Source organism: Scyliorhinus canicula, chromosome 16 (genome assembly GCF_902713615.1).
Source record: "Scyliorhinus canicula chromosome 16, sScyCan1.1, whole genome shotgun sequence".
In the NCBI taxonomy this organism is placed as follows: Eukaryota; Metazoa; Chordata; class Chondrichthyes; order Carcharhiniformes; family Scyliorhinidae; genus Scyliorhinus; species Scyliorhinus canicula.
This window is the reverse complement of record NC_052161.1, coordinates 94,523,344-94,541,951: the sequence shown is the minus strand read 5'-3', so window position 1 is coordinate 94,541,951 and position 18,608 is coordinate 94,523,344. Positions and strand designations below refer to the sequence as shown.

General features: G+C 42.4%; 1 protein-coding gene across 1 annotated transcript in view; it reads right to left on the bottom strand.

Moving 5' to 3' along the window:
• zbtb40 (zinc finger and BTB domain containing 40) overlaps positions 1-18,608 on the bottom strand; it is a 105,082-nt gene that overhangs the window by 16,491 nt on the left and 69,983 nt on the right. The window contains 4 exon segments of the mRNA XM_038773574.1: positions 7,274-7,300; positions 7,303-7,359; positions 8,160-8,256; positions 8,259-8,324. Of these exon segments, the coding sequence (XP_038629502.1) occupies positions 7,274-7,300; positions 7,303-7,359; positions 8,160-8,256; positions 8,259-8,324 (247 nt within the window).

Genomic DNA, 18,608 nt, shown 5'->3' with positions numbered 1-18,608 from the left:
CTCTCCAATCTATCTATATTTTGCTGTATTCTCTGACAGTCCTCCTCGCTATCTGCAACTCCACCAATCTTAGTATCATCTGCAAACGTGCTCATCAGACCACTTATACCTTCGTCCAGATCATTTATATATATCACAAACAACAATGGTCCGAGCACGGATCCCTGTGGAACACCACTAGTCACCGTTCTCCATTTTGAGACACTCCCTTCCACCACTACTCTGTCTCCTGTTGCCCAGCCAGTTCTTTATCCATCTAGCTAGTACAACCTGAACCCCATACGACTTCACTTTTTCCATCAACCTGCCATGGGAAACTTTATCAAATGCTTTACTGAAGTCCATGTATAGGACATCTTCAGCCCTTCCCTCATCAATTAACTTTGTCACTTCCTCAAATAATTATATTAGGTTTGCAAGACATGACCTTCCCTGTACAAAACCATGCTGCTTATCACTGATAAGTCTATTTTCTTACAAATGTGAATAGATCCTATCCCTCAGTATCTTCTCCAACAGTGTGCCAACCACTGACGTCAAGCTCACAGGTCTGTAATTCCTTGGATTATCCCTGCTACCCTCCTTAAACAAAGGGACAACATTAGCAATTCTCCAGACCTCCGGGACCTCACCCGTGCTCAAGGATGCTGCAAAGATATCTGTTAAGGCCCCAGCTATTTCGTCCCTCGCTTCCCTCAGTAACCTGGGATAGATCCCATCCGATCCTGGGGACTTGTCCACCTTAATGCCTTTTAGAATACCCAAAACTTCCCCCTTCCTTATGCCGACTTGACCTAGAATATTTAAACATCCATCCCGAGCCTCAACATCCATCATGTCACTCTCCTTGGTGAATACCGATGCAAAATAGTCATGAAGAATCTCACTCATTTCCTCAGATTCCATGCATAAATTCCCTCTTTTGTCTTTGGGGTTGTAGGTGGGGTTGGGGATAGGGCAGGAGACTGGGTCTAGGTAGGGTGCTGGACTTGACCACATAATAGCCCAGGGTGTCGCGATAATTAGTGACATGGTGAAGGGTAACAGTCTTCTCTGAAATAGAGTTAGTGAACTTATGATACAATTAGTTCACCTGCATGCGAGATTCTAATGACAAAGTTACACAATATATTTTATTGAAGCTTGTACTCCAACAGTATCAATACTAATACAAAATTAAAATACTGTGAACGCTGGAAACAGAAAATGTTGGAAATACTCAGCAGGTCTGGCAGCATCTGTGGAGAGGAAGAGAGTTAACGTTTCAGGTCACAGAATGACAGGAATATATGGTACTCGTTGGAATTTAGAAGGATGAGGGGGGATCTTATAGAAACATAAAATAATGAAGGGAATAGATAGGATAGATGCGGGTAGGTTGTTTCCACTGGCAGGTGAAAGCAGAACTAGAGGGCATACCCTCAAAATAAGGGAAGTAGATTTAGGACTAAGCTTCTGAGGAACTTCTTCACCCACAGCTTTGTGAATCTATGGAATTCCTTGCCCAATGAAGCAGTTGAGGCTCCTTCATTAAATGTTTTTAAGAGCAGGATAGATAGTTTTTGAAGAATAAAGGGATTAAGAGTTATGGTGTTTGGGCCGGAAAGTGGAGCGGAGTCCACAAAAGATCAGCCATGATCTTATGAATGGCGGAGCAGGCCCGAGGGGCCATATGGCCTACTCCTAGCTCTTATGTTCTAACAGGCCGCCATTAGGCCCATTATATCTGTACTGGCTGAGAAAAAGAGCTCTCCAATCTAACTCAATGTTCCAACTTGTGGTCAGTAGCTTGGTGCTTTACAGCACTTCAAATGCATTTCCAAGTTGCATAGGCCTCTGGACATTGATTTCTCTGCTAAGGGAAATAGTCCTTCTCATTCCCTCTGTCTCTGTCCTTCAATTTTATCATAGAATTTACAGTGCAGGAGGCCATTCGGCCCATCGAGTCTGCACCGGCTCTTGGAAAGAGCACCCTACCCAAGGTCAACACCTCCCCCTATCCAAATAACCCAACTCAACGCTAAGGGCAATTTTGGACATTACGGGCAATTTATCATGGCCAATCCACCTAACCTGCACATCTTTGGACTGTGGGAGGAAACCGGAGCACCCGGAGGAAACCCACGCACACACGGGGAGGATGTGCAGACTCCGCAGACAGTGACCCAAGCCAGAATCGAACCTGGGATCCTGGAGCTGTGAAGCCATTGTGCTATCCACAATGCTACCGTGCTGCCTCAACTAAATGCCTCAACTAAATGTTCCCTCAGCCTCCTTTGCCCCAAAGGAAACAAACCCAGATTATCTAATCTTTCCTAGAATTAACATTCTCAAGGGCAGCATGTTGGCGCAGTGGGTTAGCCCTGCTGTCTCAGAGCGCCAAGGTCCCAGGTTTGATCCCAGCTCCGGGTCGCTGGCTGTGTGGAGTTTCCACATTCTCCCCGTGTTTGCATGGGTTTCACCCCCACAACCCAAAAATGTGCAGAGTAGGTGGACTGGCCTCGCTAAATTGCCCTTAATTGGAAAAAATGAATTGGGCACTCTGAATTTATATAAAAAAAGAATGAACACTCTCCAGTTTGGCAATATCTTCATCAATTTTCATGGTACCCTCTCAGAAATGTACAGAGCACGCTAACTGAGGTCTCAGTGCTGCTTCATTCAGTTTAGAGTATCATCTTCGACGTCTTATATTCCACCTGTCCTGCAGCCTGACCTGAATATTTTCAGTATTTTTGTTTTTATAATTGTTTTATTTTCATAGATTAAGGTTCGATGGAGTCACACACCCAATCAAGAATTGTAGAATATTCAACCACATCCCTGCTCCCCAAGAACAGACACTGCATTGATTAGTGTACCAGCATTTTAGGCTTCTTGGATAATTTAGAGTTAAATTTGACTCTGTTAGCTAATATCAAAGAAGGTTGCTGGAATATGACATATTCTTGGCTTAAAGGCAACCAGGGAGAAAATTGCCAATTAAGAGAAATGTTCAATTACTTAGTCCTGGCTTTTCCTTAATGTTTGGTAGGTTGTTCATCTCTGTGATGTGCACTTCAATACTGCCCCATTGTGCACATGTATTGTCGAGTTGTTCCTCACCAGCTCACTTCGAAGACCTCTTCTGAATCTCACCCTTAATTCAATGACTTGAGGAACAAGTATAGATTTTCCAACAGAAACAAAAATAAGGCAAACACGGGACAAGGCATTTTTCTTTTAGTGATAGCACCACCCAGTATTCAACCAGAAACAGTGCTGGGAGTGGGAGCAGATGTCTAGAGTTGGAGCATCCAAATAGTACTGCAGGGTCTCAGAGTGGCAGAACCTGCACTGACTACAGCTGGGTCTCTTCAATTATACCATAGAATCCCAACGGTGCAGAAGGAGGCCATTCAGCCCATCGGGTCCACATCAACGCTTCGAAAGAGCATCCAACCTAGGCCCACTCTCCTGCCCTATCCCCATAACCCCACCGAAACTGCACATCTTGGAATGTTTGAAGAAAACCGGAGCACCCATAGGAAACCCACGCAGTCGGGGGAGAACGCAAACTCCACACAGACAGTCACCCAAGGGGGGAATTGAACCCGGTTCCGTGCTGCTGCGAGGCAGCAGTGCTAACTATTTTGCCATCATGAAAGGAAACAGCTGCTGGACAGCTATGGACTGCTCTAAGAGGGAGTCCCAAAGCGTGAATCATTTACATGGAGCTTGGAGTATAGCTGTTAGTCTGTGAAAATGTACTACAACCAGGAGACATCAAGTGAACACCTTGAATGCCAAAGCAAGAACTTTGCATCAGTAATGAATCTGAGCCATGTGGAACTTCAATGATTTTCTGCAAGACCTTTGAATCACGATTAGAATGAGTCGAGATCTTTTCAGATCCAAGTCTGCCAGCCAAGCTCGGATTTACTTCAGATTCATCTTGAGTTTGACTTCACAATGTAGTAGATTAAGACTTGTGGGTCCATGCATAATCATGCATACATATGGAATATATGCCTCATCTACTCAAATCATCTCATAGGACAATACCCTCATCCCAAGAATCAATCCAGTGAACCTTCATTTAATTTCATGAGGTTAGTATACTCTTCAGAAAGAAAACCAGGCTGTCTGAAATACTCCAGATGAAGCCTCACCCATGCCCTCCAAGACAGCAGTAAGACTTTTTTTTATTTTTATTTTTTTTTATAAATTTAGATTACCCAATTATTTTTTCCAATTAAGGGGCAATTTAGCGTGGCCAATCCACCTACTCTGCACATTTTTGGGTTGTGGGGGCGAAACCCACGCAGACACGGGGAGAATGGGCAAACTCCACACAGACAGTGACCCAGAGCCGGGATCGAACCTGGGACCTGAGCGCCGTGAGGCGGTTGTGCTAACCACTTGGCCACCGTGCTGCCCTAGCAGTAAGACTTTGTTACTCTTGTGCTGCAATCTCTTGTAATAAAGGCTAACATACCGTTACCATAACTTAATGCATACTGTGGAGATGCTGGCATTGGACTAGGGTGGTCACAGTAAGAAGTCTTACAACACCAAGTTAAAGTCCAATAGGTTTATTTGGAATAATGAGCTTTTGGAGCGTAGCTCCTTAGTCAGGTGAGTGAAGAGGTAGGTTACACAAACACAGCAAATATAGACAAAGCCAATGGCGCAAGGTGACACTTTGAATTAGAGTTTTTGGAGAGAATTAAGTCTTTACAGGTTCAGTCAGTGCAACTGGAGAGAGGGATAATCAAGGTTAAAGGTGTGAATTTCCCAAGCCAGGACAGTTGGTAGGATTTTGCAAGCCCAGGCCAGATAGTGGGGGGGTTAAACGTAGTGAGACATGAATCCAAGATTCCGGTTGAGGCTGTACCCATGCGTGCGGAACTTGGCTATCAGTTTCTGCTCGGCGATTCTGCATTGTCGTGCGTCCTGAGGATGCCTTGGAGAACGCTTACCCGAATATCAGATGCTGAATGCCCTTGACTGCTGAATTATTCCCCGACTGGAAGGGTACTCTGTCGGTTGTGCCCCATATTTGTCTTCTGAGGAGGTCAGTGCAGTTTTTTGCTGTGGTGCGTTGGAATTGTCGATCAATGAGTCGAGCGCCATATCCCCTTCTTATGAGGACATCTTTCAGCATCTGTGACATTCCTCCTCGTCTGAACAGATCCTGTGTATACGGAGGGCTTGCCCTTAGGGCGTGGCTTCTTTAATGTGTTTAGGATGGAAACTAGAAAAGTGGAGCATCGTGAGGCTATCCATGGGCTTGCGGTAAAGCAAAGTGCTGAGGTGAATGTCCTTTTGAGGTGCGAGTGTCCAAGAATGTAACTTATTCTGGTGAGTTGTCCATGGTGAGTCTGATGGTGGGATGGAACTTATTGAAGCCACTGTGTCGTTGTTTCAGTGATTCTTCGGCATGGGTCAAAGGAAAAAAATGTCATCGATCTATCTGGTGTATATTTCAGTTGAAGGTCCTATGCGGTTCAGAGGTCTTGTTCGAACTTGTGCAGGAAGATATTGGCATACTGAGGTGCGAATTTGGTCCCCTGGCTGTTCTGTCTTTCTGGATGAAGTAGACCATTCAGTCCCTCGAGCCTGCTCCATCATTCAATAAAGTCGTAGTTGATATGTTTGTGTGAGCTCCACTTTCCAGCTATCCCCATAATCTTTGATTCCCTCGGCTTAAAAATCTTCAGTGATTCCCCTGCTTCCACTGCCTTCTGAGGCAAGAGGTTCCAAAGTCGCATAACTCTCAGAGAAAAGATTCCTCTTCATCTCTTGACCCGTAAGGGCAATCCCTAATTTTAAAAACAGTATTCTGAAATATCCCCTTAAAATGTCTGCCACTTCTTCTATATTGATTTATCCGCTAGCTTATCATCCCATTCACTTCAGCTAGCTCAGCTTTCATGCCCTGACAGTTGTCCTTATTAAGTTTAAAATGCTAGTCTTAGGCCCATTCTTCTCATCGTAAAACTGGATGTTAAATTCAATCACATTGCGGTTGCTGATATCTAGGAGTGCCTTTACTGCAAGGTCATTAATTAATCCTGGCACATTACACAATACGAAGCCTAGTATAAACCTGATATCTGCGTGGTTTCAGAATGTGCTGCTTTAAAGAAACTATCTTGTTTCCTCATCCAGCTTACTACTGCCAATCTGGTAAAGTCAAGCTGATCTGAAGTGATTCAACAGGCCGTGCTCCTTGAAAGTGTGTTTGGTCTCATCACACCAGGCATTCTTATTGTTCAGCATGCAGTCTTGATAGGGGGTTTATCATGATTTTAAGAGAGATTAAATCGGTTGGATTATATTTGTTGGAGTTTAAAAGAATGAGGGGGAGGATCTTATAGAAACCTATAAAATTCTAACAGGACTAGTCAGGGTAGATGTAGGAAGCATGTTCCCGATGGTGGGAGAGTTCAGAACTAGGGGTCACAGTCTGAGGATACAGGATAGATCAATTAGGACTGAGATGAGGAGAAGTTTCTTCACCCAGGGTGGGGCAAGCCTGGGGAATTTGTTACCACAGAAAGCAGTGGAGGCCAAAACATTGTATGTTTTAAGAAGGAGTTAGATATCGCTCTCTGGGCTAAAGGGATCAAAGGATATAGGGGGAAAATGGGAACAGATTATTCATAGTTACTGAGTTGGATGATCAGCTTGGTCATAATTAATGGCGAGCAGGGTAAAAGGGCTGAATGGCCTACTCCTGCTCCTATTGTCTATGTTGAGAGGTTTTGACACCTATCATGCACAAGTGAAAAATAGGAGTACTTAAGTCACCACCAACATCCTAGATTTACTTGCTTAAGCGATTGTATTAAGCAAGGGGTACAATGTATGCATCAAACTGACTGAGAAATGTATTACTATTCTATCTGTGAGGACCTCCACTGGAACCCCACATGCACGAATTGGAAATTGCAACCTGGACTAAAAATCTCAAAATGCAAGCTGTAGTTCTACAGTAATCAAAAAAACTGCACTAATATGCATACATCATTCAGTGATCACACTCTTAACAAGGCAACAACTTAATTTCACGTGAAACATAAAACTGTCATGTTGAAATATCACTTCTTACTGCATTGCAACTTTGCATGGCTAACAGCACAGGTACATTCCCTCCGAGAATCCAGCATCAAAGCACTTGTCCAGCAATCAAAGCACTTGTCCAGCATCAAAGCACTTGTCCTTTATGGAGAGAGGGGGGGGGGGGGGGTCTAATGGGTTAATTCTACCACCGTACCACTTTACATACCTGAATGTTTGGACTTCATGTGTATGGCAACATTGCTTGTGTGGCAAAGGTGTCTTTACACTGTTCACACTCGAACATCTTGATATCTAAGAGAATGAAGTGCAATATTTCAACAGAGAGAAAGGCGATGGTGTTCGAATTCAATATTATTCACTTTTGTAGTTTACCTTATTGCCATTGCTGCATTCTATAATGAACGTAGTTGAATTTTATCTGGCTAGTTTCCCACTTCTGCCATCCACCAGCTTGAGAATTCCTATTGACTTTAGTGTTAGGAAAATCATGGATTGTTGAGCGCAGGAGTAACGAGCACAATGTGCAGAGAATTGTGCTCATGCTAACAACTGATCTGGGTTGAATTTACACTCTTTTCCAATACTGACAGGACATATTGGACAAGTTACAGTGAGATACATTAACTGCAGAGCCAGACTTGGGCCAGGATTCAAATTACTTGTATTTTGAACAATTACACCGACATTTATGCAGTAAGTCCATGTGCAATATTTACAATGTAAGGGAATTTGTTTTCCAACTCTCACAACATGCCTCTCATTGAACTGTTTATGGACTGACATTTATTGCCCCGAAAAGGTTTACTGCATTCCCTTCACTTTATAGAGAAAAACTGTAAGAGGGTTCAGCAACTAACAGGGGTGAAAAGCAGGGGAGAGTTTAAATTGGCAAAATAAATCGAACATACTACAGCCAAAAGAGAACCACATGTGACTGAATTTAACATCCACATTTGAGAAAAAAAATCAATGTTCAAACTACAACATCATACTTTGATTTGATACTAAAGTAAGACGCAGCCATGACTACCATCAATTATCTCCCCGACAAGGGATGAAGAAAGGTGCAAAACCAGAAAGAAAGATATTACCTGAATGGTCGGACTTCATGTGCTTATTCAGAGTTGTTGTGCTGCCAAAGGGCTTCTCACATGCTGAGCACACCAGAGTGGCAAACTTCGTAGAGGCGATTGGTTTTGTGCTGCAAAGATGTCAGGGTGGTGAGTACGATTATGATACCACAGGCCAGACAGTTGCTGGCAAAAGATATCATAAAAGCACACATTAGAACATAAGAAAGGCCAGGATGAGAAAGGGCCAGGCGGCCCTCTGGGGCTCCAATTCTTTGGTTTCTCTTCTAAATGCATTTTCTGTCTTTCATTCAACATACCTGGTCAGTTCGTCAAAAACCTATCACCTTTGCAAAGAAATTGGATTAAAATGTAAGAATGAATCATCCGCCAACTATATCCTAACTCTGAACCATGCTGTAGGCAATATCCTATTGTTTAGTCCATCATACCCACAGCTCTATTATAGAAATGTCCAATAGGGGCATCTTGTGGCGCAGTGGTTCGCACTGCTGCCTCATGGCACCGAGGACCCGGGTTTGATCCCGGCCCCGGGTCACTGCCTGTGTGGAGTTTACACATTATCCCTGTGTCTGTGTGGGTCTCACCCCCACAACCCAAAAAGGTATGTAGGGTAGGTATGTAGGGTAGGTGAATTGGCCATGCTAAATTGTCCCTTAATTGGGAAAAAAAAATTGGGGTACATCATTTTAAACCAAAAAAAAAAGCTGTCCCAAGTACTCCCTCCTTTCTCCTTGGTATTTGAATTTGTTTGCTTTGATTATCCATCCAATTTGCTTTTGAGTGTTAATATTGAATCTTATTCCAACGCACTTCCAGTCAGTATCTTCCAGACCACAGCAGCTCTATAACATAAAAAAGGTTGCCTCACGTCACTACGAGGTCTTTTGCCAAGCACCTTAATTCTATGTCCTCTGTCATTGGAAACAGTTTCTCCTTACTTAGGCTATCAAAACCCTCCAGGATATTAAATCTCTCATTAACCTTTTCTGCAGTGTAGTTTACCCTGAATATCATTTTAACAAATCCCTCCTACACCCTTTCCAAGGTCTTGACATCCTTCTTGAAATGTAACAAAATATCTAGTTCATAAGCAATTCAAATTTAGCTGTAGAAAGCTGTTGTATCTTTTGACGAACAGTACAAAAGAAATTGGAATGCAGATCCACGTGGGTTTCATGCAAGATTACAGAGTTTATTGAATAGGTCTTCATTGTACAAGGGTTGATACTAGACTCCCTAAAAGCCCGCAAAGTAACTAATGATGTCACACGACTCCATTCTTAAAGAGACATTTCACACAACTGTAAGACCTACATATATAACATCCCTCCCCATTACTTGCAAGGTCAAACACAACTAATACTAGTACATTAACAAAGTAATTTACATCTATGTACAAGTGCAGACGTCAGTAAAATAGACACTCAGTTGGACGTCTATTTCTTGCTGGTTATCTGTGCATTTTCCCTGCTGTCATGTGAGAGTGCCTTGAAGAATTGGACATTTAAGAAATGTACCTTTAAGAAATGTAGCTGATATTACTGAAGTGATGTCACATGGGGGGGGGGGGGGGGAAAGAGAAGCTGAGCTCACTTTTGCTCTTTGGGAGTTTTAGTTTCAGTTTGAAGAAAGCTCGGGTGTGGCTGTGAGCTGCACTGCTGGTGATCTCTGCCATGAAGGACAATCTCTTAATCCTTTGGTGAAATGGAATTGTAAAAAGGTCTCAGTATTGAATATAAATCAGGATTTGTCAAGTCTTTTGGATGTGTAAAGGAACAGTTTGCATGATTGTGTAGTGTATTATTTTTGGGGCTATCTTTGAAATAAGGGGTGTTAAGAGATCCAATGTTTATTTAAAAGATTAATTTGAGTTCATGGAATAAACATTATGTTTTCAAAACCACGTGTCCATAATTGAATACTACACCTGGGGAACAAGCCGTGTGCTTCAAAACAACAATCCATTAAATGTGGGGGTTGGTTGAACTGCATGATACATTTTGAGGTTCGGAAAACACGTCTCCCATAACACTGCATTCCCCAACATTTCTGGTATATGATTTGTGTCAACATTTGTGAAGACAGAACCAAAGTATGTGTTCAGTTGCTCAGTCATTTATTTGTCCCCTATTGTATATTCCCGTTTCTGACTGAAAGGGTAGGGTTAGTCTTCACCAATCTTTTTATCTACACATATTTATAGAAACCTTTAGTCAGTTTTTTATGTTTCCTTGGGTCCTGCTTTGCTGAATTCTAAACAGCCCCAATCCTCAGACCTGTTGTTTTCTTGGCCAATCTGTATGCTTCTTCCTTGGATCAAATACTCTCTCTAATTTCCCTTGTAAGACATGGATGGCCACCTTTCCCATTTTACTTTTGTGCCAGACTGGAACAAACAGACGCGCCTTGAATGTTTGCCGTTGCCTATCCACTGTCATCCCTTTAAATCACGTTCCCAATCTATCATAGCCAGCTTGCACTACATACCATCGTAGTTTCCTTTATTAACATTCAGGACCCTAGTCTCAGAATCAACTCTCCAACTTGATGAAAAATTCTATCATATTATGGTCGCTCATCCCAAAGGGGTCTCGAATAACTATATTGCCATGATTCTATTCTCATTACACAGTACCCAGTCCAGGATGGCTCACTCCCTAATTCCTCAATGTATTGATCCAGAAAACCATCTTGTATACATCCCAGGACTCCAGGAATTCCTCCTCTACGATATTGTTACCAATTTAATTTGCCCAATCTATGTGCAGATTAAATCACTCAGAATTACAGCTGTTCCTTCATCGCTCATGCCTCTAATTTCTGGTTTAATGCCATTCCCAACATCACCACTGCAGTTGGAGATCTGTATACGACACCCACTAATGTTTTTCACCCCTTTGTCATAAATTTGGTGGAATAATCACTTTCGTTCCCTACAACATACATCGCCCTGTGGTGCTAATTAAGTCTCCTGGAAATGCATGATTTTAATTCGGCATGTTTTCCTGCTATCCTCCCCTTTAACACCATTTCCAGCATCTTCCCCCTCACCGGACTATTTCTTGTATGTCTTTGGACTTGAGCTGCAGACACTGGGACATTCTCAATCTAAAAACAGTAAAACTATTATCATGACTAGGTAGTATCTGAGCAGCTGGTAAGCATGATGATGCATTCACATTGGCATGATTTTCAGACTGACGGATTTTATCTTGTAGGAGTGTGCGGATAGTATGAAAGACCATCATTGGAGTCTACTTGCAGCCACAAAGTGATACCTTTGTGCTGCCTAAAAATAGCCATGAAGGACCTGTGGTCCGTCAGCAATGTGAAATGACTACCTTATTGGTGACATTTCCATACACCAAATATATGCTTAGTGCCTCCTTCCCCAACTGAGCTTAGTTAGAGTCTGCACTCGTCAACGTACAAGATGCAAAAGCTATTGGTCTTTCTTCCCCTGAAGCAATATATGTGAGACCACCGATCCAACTCCGCATGGTGAAGCATCACACACGATTGCAATTTAGGATTGAAATGTATCACTTCTGACTTTTTAAGTGCTTTTTTTGCAGATTTATATTCTTTTACGCATCTGGTGTCTGTTTCCATGCCTGTTTTGAGCACGTGTGAAGGTTTCGATAGAGTTGCCAGATTCTGGATGAATTTTCCATAGTAGTTGATTAATCCTAGGAATTACATTTATTGAGTGACATTTGTTGGGTTTGGAGCCTCCTCATAACTTTTTAGATGCTTATGCGTATCTTTACTGTCAATGACATGCGCAAGATATTGTATAGACGCCTGGAAGAAATCACATTCCTGACACCCATGTATTCAAAGACATTTAAGTAGCTTCCAAGTGTTTTAAGTGTTCTGCTCATTTGCCAGCGATCAATATAATAATAATCTTATTAGTGTCACAAGTAGGCTTACATTAACACTGTAAATGAAGTCACTGTGAAAATCCCCCAGTCGCCACACTCCGGCACCTGTTCGGGTACAGAGGGAGAATTCAGAATGTCCAATTCACCTAACAAGCACTTCTTTCAGGACTTGTGGGAGGAAACCTGAGCACCAGGAGGAAACCCATGCAGACACGAGGAGAACGTGTAGATGCCACACAGTGTTCCAAGTCGGGAATCGATCCCGGGTCCCTGGCGCTATAGCAACAATAACACTGTGCTACCACGCCATTTTCTAAGTAATGTACCCCTGTAAACCACGAAGGATCTGGCCCTTTGAGCGTTGAGATAAAGTTGGTGCTGATGTTATCCCAAAAGACAATCTCTTAATGGAATAGGCATTTGTGAGTGACAATCGTGAGCAGGTGTTGAGATTCAGCTGCACATTGATTTGCAGGTTGGCCTGAGATAGGTGAATCTTACTGAACTTCTGTCCTCTTACTAGACCTGCAAACAATTCTTCATCAATGGCACAGGTATTGATCCACACCTATTGCTATTTTAAAATAGCCACATATACGAATTGTACCATCCTGACTCTGTTACTAGTAGTGATGGGTTCTAAGACTCCTATTTCCCCAAGTCGCAGTAATTTTGGATTCAACCTTCTGACATATTGCATAGGGCACAACTCTAGCTTGGAGACATTTCGGCTGGTTATTTTCCTTAATCTTCAAGGGCACTTGTCCAACCTTCATGGACCCTAGTGCATCATCAAAAACATTGCTGTATTTTTCCATTATGATCTGTATCTGAGTTTGAATCAACGAAGCTGTTCACCGTGCTCCAATTCAGTTCAATCCTTTCCGGCCTAGAGCGGACAAAGAGAGCTGCAAAACTTCCTCACACCACATGATGTCATAACTCTGCAGTTTGTCCATTTTGTTCAACCTTGACACGACTGTACCCTCTCAGTGGTACTATCGCTACAGTATCGGTCCTCAAGATCACATCTGTTGGTTTTAAAGGCAGGTGGTTGGTTACATTGCTGTCCATAGGTGGTCTCAGGAATTAGGGAGAAGGCAGCCCCATTTTAATAGGTTGCCCATTCAACTTTGGCAGTATCCAAAAAGTGCGACTCACCCTAGACTTGATGTGGAGATGCCGGCGTTGGACTGGAGTGAGCACAGTAAAAGACCTGACAACACCAGATTAAAGTCCAACAGGTTTATTTCGAATCACAGCTTTGAGCACTGCTCCTTCCTCAGGTGAAAATTTCACCTGACGAGGACAGTGCTCCGAAAACTAGTGATTCGAAACAAACCTGTTGGGACTTTAATCTGGTGGTGTCAGACATCTTACTGTGCTCACCCTAGACTGAATTTTAGTTCTTCATTAGTTCTTCATTAGAATTCATTGTAGTGGTTATTCTTTTCAAATATTTTGAATTTCTTAGTTGAATTTGCTTTGTTTTTTGAATGAATTCTGTGCCTTCCTTTGAGTGTTCTTCTCTGGAGAAGTTATTTCATTCCAGCAAGCTCTTGCTGTGTGGCCAGCTTTTCCACAATTTTTACATTGGTTACCCTTGCTCCAATAGTCAGTCTGTGAATGGTCCATTTTTGCACAGCGATGACACGCCTGGTGCTGGGCGGCAGCCAGTTTATGGATCCTCATGCTTGTTCTGAGCTGAGAAGCCTCCTTAACTGCGAGTCCCGTTTAAACAGCAATAAATGCAGTCTTCAGACTTAGATTATGTTCCGTTAACAGCATCCTTCGAATGACCTAATTTTTCAAACCACACTAAACAATCTCTAATTGTGTCATGTAATAAATCACCAAATTAACAAAGCAAGTTGCTTGTGGGTCGCAACATCTTCCTGCGCAATATTTTCCTCTTCTGATTCCTTCAATGAAATTGAAACCTCTCCGTAATAATCGACAGCTTTGGCGAATAATGATATTCTAATATTTTCATTAGTTCTTGATATGTCTTATCCCCGGGAATCTCTGGCTGAACTAAGCTTCTTAGCAAATTTCAATTTTGCTTCCGATTGTACTTAAGAATACCTTAATCTTTCAATATTTTGTTGGCTAAAATGTAATAATGGGAGTCCGCCGATTACGATTTCCAGTTCTCAGAGTCCTCATCAAAGCAGCCCGTCGTGCCAAAATGTCCCATTTATCACAATGTTGGGATGCTCTCCCTCTTTGCTTAATTCAGTGGTCGAGTTCATTCAAGTGAATTACCAATTTGCAACAGCTTTAACTTTCATCAGCTTTAACTTGCAACTGATTTAACTTTCATACATGTTTTGGTAATCTTTTGTTCTTTGCCTCGCTCTACCTCAGTATCTTACTGTACTGCACGTGGCGAGCCCTGCAACCTGGCTCCTCAGATTGCTGGTTTAAAACAGTATGCGTCCTTCCTTTAAATTTTTGCCTATAACCTTACCAGTTCTGATGCCAGCGATTTCTGGTCTTCTGTTAATCAGTTAATTGGTTGACGCTGCTCCACTCCAACCATTGGTGAAAAAAATGACTTTTCCTTTCTTCTGACCTGTTCCTCATTGCCAGTTTTCCTTTTGTAAACATTTGCATCTTTAGACCAACAGTACAAATTAAATTTGATTTTAGATCTGCTGGGGATGGGATTGATGCAAGATTAACAGAGGTTTATTGAATAGGTCTTCACTGTACAAGTTTTGGTACTGGACGCTCCAAAAGCCTGCAAAGTAGGCGATGATGTCACACATGTCATATGACTCCATTCTGACTGAGACTTTTCACACAACTACAATTATAACAAATGTGGGAGCACCTGATTTGAGAAACTGGAAGACACCTCTAAAAAAAAACTAAACACAGATGCTGGAGATCTGAAATAAAAAGCTGAAGGGTAATCTCAGTGGGTCTGGCAGCTCCCCACAGACGCTCGAACTCTTTCTGTTTTTATTGTGCAAGATATGGATGACATTGATTGAATTCATACAAGCTTGGGTTTATTATACTTAAATGATAACTTTTCTGACTCACTACCACCTTTTCAGTAGCAATATATACTGGGCAATAAATGTTGGCTTAGCCAGTACCCACATCTTGTGAAGGAAGAAAAAAGGTCAGAACGGCCCATCCTACGCATGCAAAAGAGCCAGCAGGTCTGCACTTAGTTCAATAAAAGATTTAAGCTAGGTGCATGATTCTCATGTCAAGAGAAGGTAAAACTGGAAAGTTGTAGAACAGAACCTGCAATACTGGAGAAATGGCAGCTACATCTATTCACCATATAAATTATTCATGTTGAAGGTAAAATGTTTGGTTTGTATTTCTGGTTCGATCATTTCAAAACATGCCACGCTGATCATGATTCGGAGTCGATTTTTAGTTCTTTTATTTAATTGTGCGTTTGTTGACAGAAGCCGGCACTCCAATTTTGATTTCGTGAGGGAAAGGCAGCTGGAAGATTTGCTCTAGCTTTCAGCTAATGAAATAAATCTACAGTAATTCTCACAGAAAGCAATTAGCAGAATCAGCTTGGAAAACTGTGGAAAGGTGGTTGGAACATAGGAGGATTAGGCCCTTTGGCCCATTGCACCTGCTCTGCCATTCACCCAGGTTATGGTATTTTTTCTCACTATCCCCAAATCCCTTTATATCTTTAATATCTAGAAATATATCGATCTTTGTCTCAAATAGCTGCAATGTTTGAGCCTCCACAGCCTTCCGGGTGGAGTATTCTAAAGATTCATCATCCTCTGAGTGAATAAATTCCTCCTCATTTCAATCCTAAATGGTCTACCTCTTATTCTGAGACTGCATCTCCTGTCAAAAGTCCATGTACACATCAACCACACTACCTTCAAACAGTTGCCTGTTACTTTTATCAAATAACTTAAAATCAGTTCTCATGAAAGGTCATCGACTTGAAATGCTGTTTCTCTCAGAGGCATACAAAATGATCAGAGGGTTAGGTAGGATGGAGTGAGAGCCTTCTCCCGCGGATGGAGGTGGCTAGCACGAGGGGACATAGCCTTAAATTGAGGGGTAATATAGGACAGAGGTCAGAGGTAGGTTTGTTACGCAAAGAGTGGTGAGGCCGTGGATGCCCTACCTGCAACAGTAGTGCACTCGCCAACATTGAGGGCATTTAAAAGTTTATTGGATAAGCATATGGATGATAATGGCATACTGTAGGTTAGATGGCCTTTAGTTTTTGACTTCCTATGTCGGTGCAACATCGTGGGCCAAAGGGCATGTACTGCGCTGTATCGTTCTATGTTCTATGCTGCCAGGCACTGAGTAGTTTCTGGCATATTCTGCTGCTATTATTAACTTTAAATCCTAGCTGGCTTTCATTTATTCAATCATACTTTCCTGAATGCTAATTAATTCCATTATTATTGTCTCCAAATTTCCTCTGTGAATGCATTGAAGTGTAAACTTCACACTCTCCCCTTGTAATTAAGGAAATTAAGATTGCTGCAGTTTCAGTCTTTGATGGAAGGATCCTGATGTCAGAGAACAAAAATAGGTCCAGAGCCATCAACAGTGAAAATTTTTGCAAGATGCATGCATTTGTGTTCAATATTAAAAGTGTTATCTAAACTATCCCTTGGCTAGAGTTCAGATTGTGCCCATGGAACATGTTTGGGGTCTGAAATTGTCATATAGGGGCCTACAGTACATTCAACAGGCATATCGCCTGGGAAAAATCTCCAACCTCCTGCCTCCAATTTACCCATCTGTTGACAACATCCAAGTTCGACAGGGTAGATTCAGAAAGAATGTTCCCGATTTGGGGGGGGGGGGGGGGGGGGGGGGAGGTCTTACTTTGAGTTAAGTGGCAAACCATTTAGGACTGAGGTGAGGAGAAATTTCTTCACCCAGAGGGTGGTGAATCTGTAGAATTTACTACCACAGAAAGTATGAGGCCAAATCATTGGGCTAAAGGAATCAAGGGATATTGGGGGTGGGGAAGAGGTGGGGACAGGGAAGAGGTGGGATAAGGATATTGAACTTGATCAGCATGATCATAATGAATGGCGGAGAAGGCTTGATAAGCATATGGATGATAATGGCATACTGTAGGTTAGATGGCCTTTAGTTTTGACTTCCTATGTCGGTGCAACATCGTGGGCCGAAGGGCATGTACTGCGCTGTATCGTTCTATGTTCTATGCTGCCAGGCACTGAGTAGTTTCTGGCATATTCTGCTGCTATTATTAACTTTAAATCCTAGCTGGCTTTCATTTATTCAATGGCTTCTATTTTCTATGTCTGTTTTATGTAAGGCAACTGCAGGATATGACAAAATGGATCAAAACCATCCAGCAAATCAACCAGGCCCAAAGCTGACTCAAGATATCTGTGACAGGAAGTCCAGAGGATCTGCCTTGACCTATCTTGACTTACGATTTAAAGGTGCTTCCAACTTGCCCCCAGCATGCAATCGGACAACTTCTGGCAGCAGGATGAACATATAAATGAAATTCTAAGGGAAATAGAAGTTGCAGCAATCACACTATAGTTGGAATGACCAGGTCAAACCTCAAAATGCTTCATGTGTGAAATACTGATCTGCCACTTATACAACGTGCCAATCAATATTGGAGTACGATTAGTTTTGATATGTTAACTGCTCTGTTCTCTCCACAGATGTCCCACCAACTATTTCCAGCATTTAAAAAACATTCAGTTTTTAGTCTCTGCAGTTTTTTTGTGGTTAAAGATGTGTTTTAATGAGGGTGTGGGCATCACTGGCTGGGTCAGATTTTATTGCTCATCCCTAATTAGCTTTGAGGTGGTGGTGGCGAACAGCCTACTTGAACTGCTGCAGTCCATGTGGTGCAGGTACACCCACAGTGCTGTTAAGAAGGGAGTTTCAGGATCTTTAACCAAACAAGAGTGCAGGAACAGCGATATATTTCCAAGTTGAGATGCTGTGTGACTTGGGAGAGATCTTGCAGGTGGTGGTGTTGCCATGTTGACCTTGTCCTTCTATTTGGTGGGTTCAGAAAGTGCTGTTGAAAGAAGCTTGACACTTGTCAAACAACTCTGGAGTGCACCTTGCAGGAGTTGCACTCATCCAGGCAAGTGGGGAGTATTCCATCACACTCTTGACATGGAGATGGTGAGCAGGATTTGGAAATCAGGAGTTGAGTTACTAGTCACAGAATTCCCAGCGTTTGACTTGCTTTGATAGCCACAGTGCTTTTTTTGGTCTAATTTAGTTTATGGTTAATGGTAACCCCCAAGATGTGATGGTGGGAGATTCAGCAATGGTAATGAGATTGAATGTCAAGGGGTGATGGTTGGTCCTCTTATTGGAGGTGGTCATCCTGCCAATTGTGTGGCGTGTATGTTACTTGCTACTTATCAGTTCAAGCCTGAATATTGTCCAGGTCTTGCTGCATATCGACGTGGACTCCTCAGTATGAAGAGTTGCAGATAGTGCTGAACATCGTTCAATCAGTGAACATTCCCACTACTGAGCAATAGTCATGACCATTTTACCCCCTCCACCCCACCCCATTCTGATGGATGTG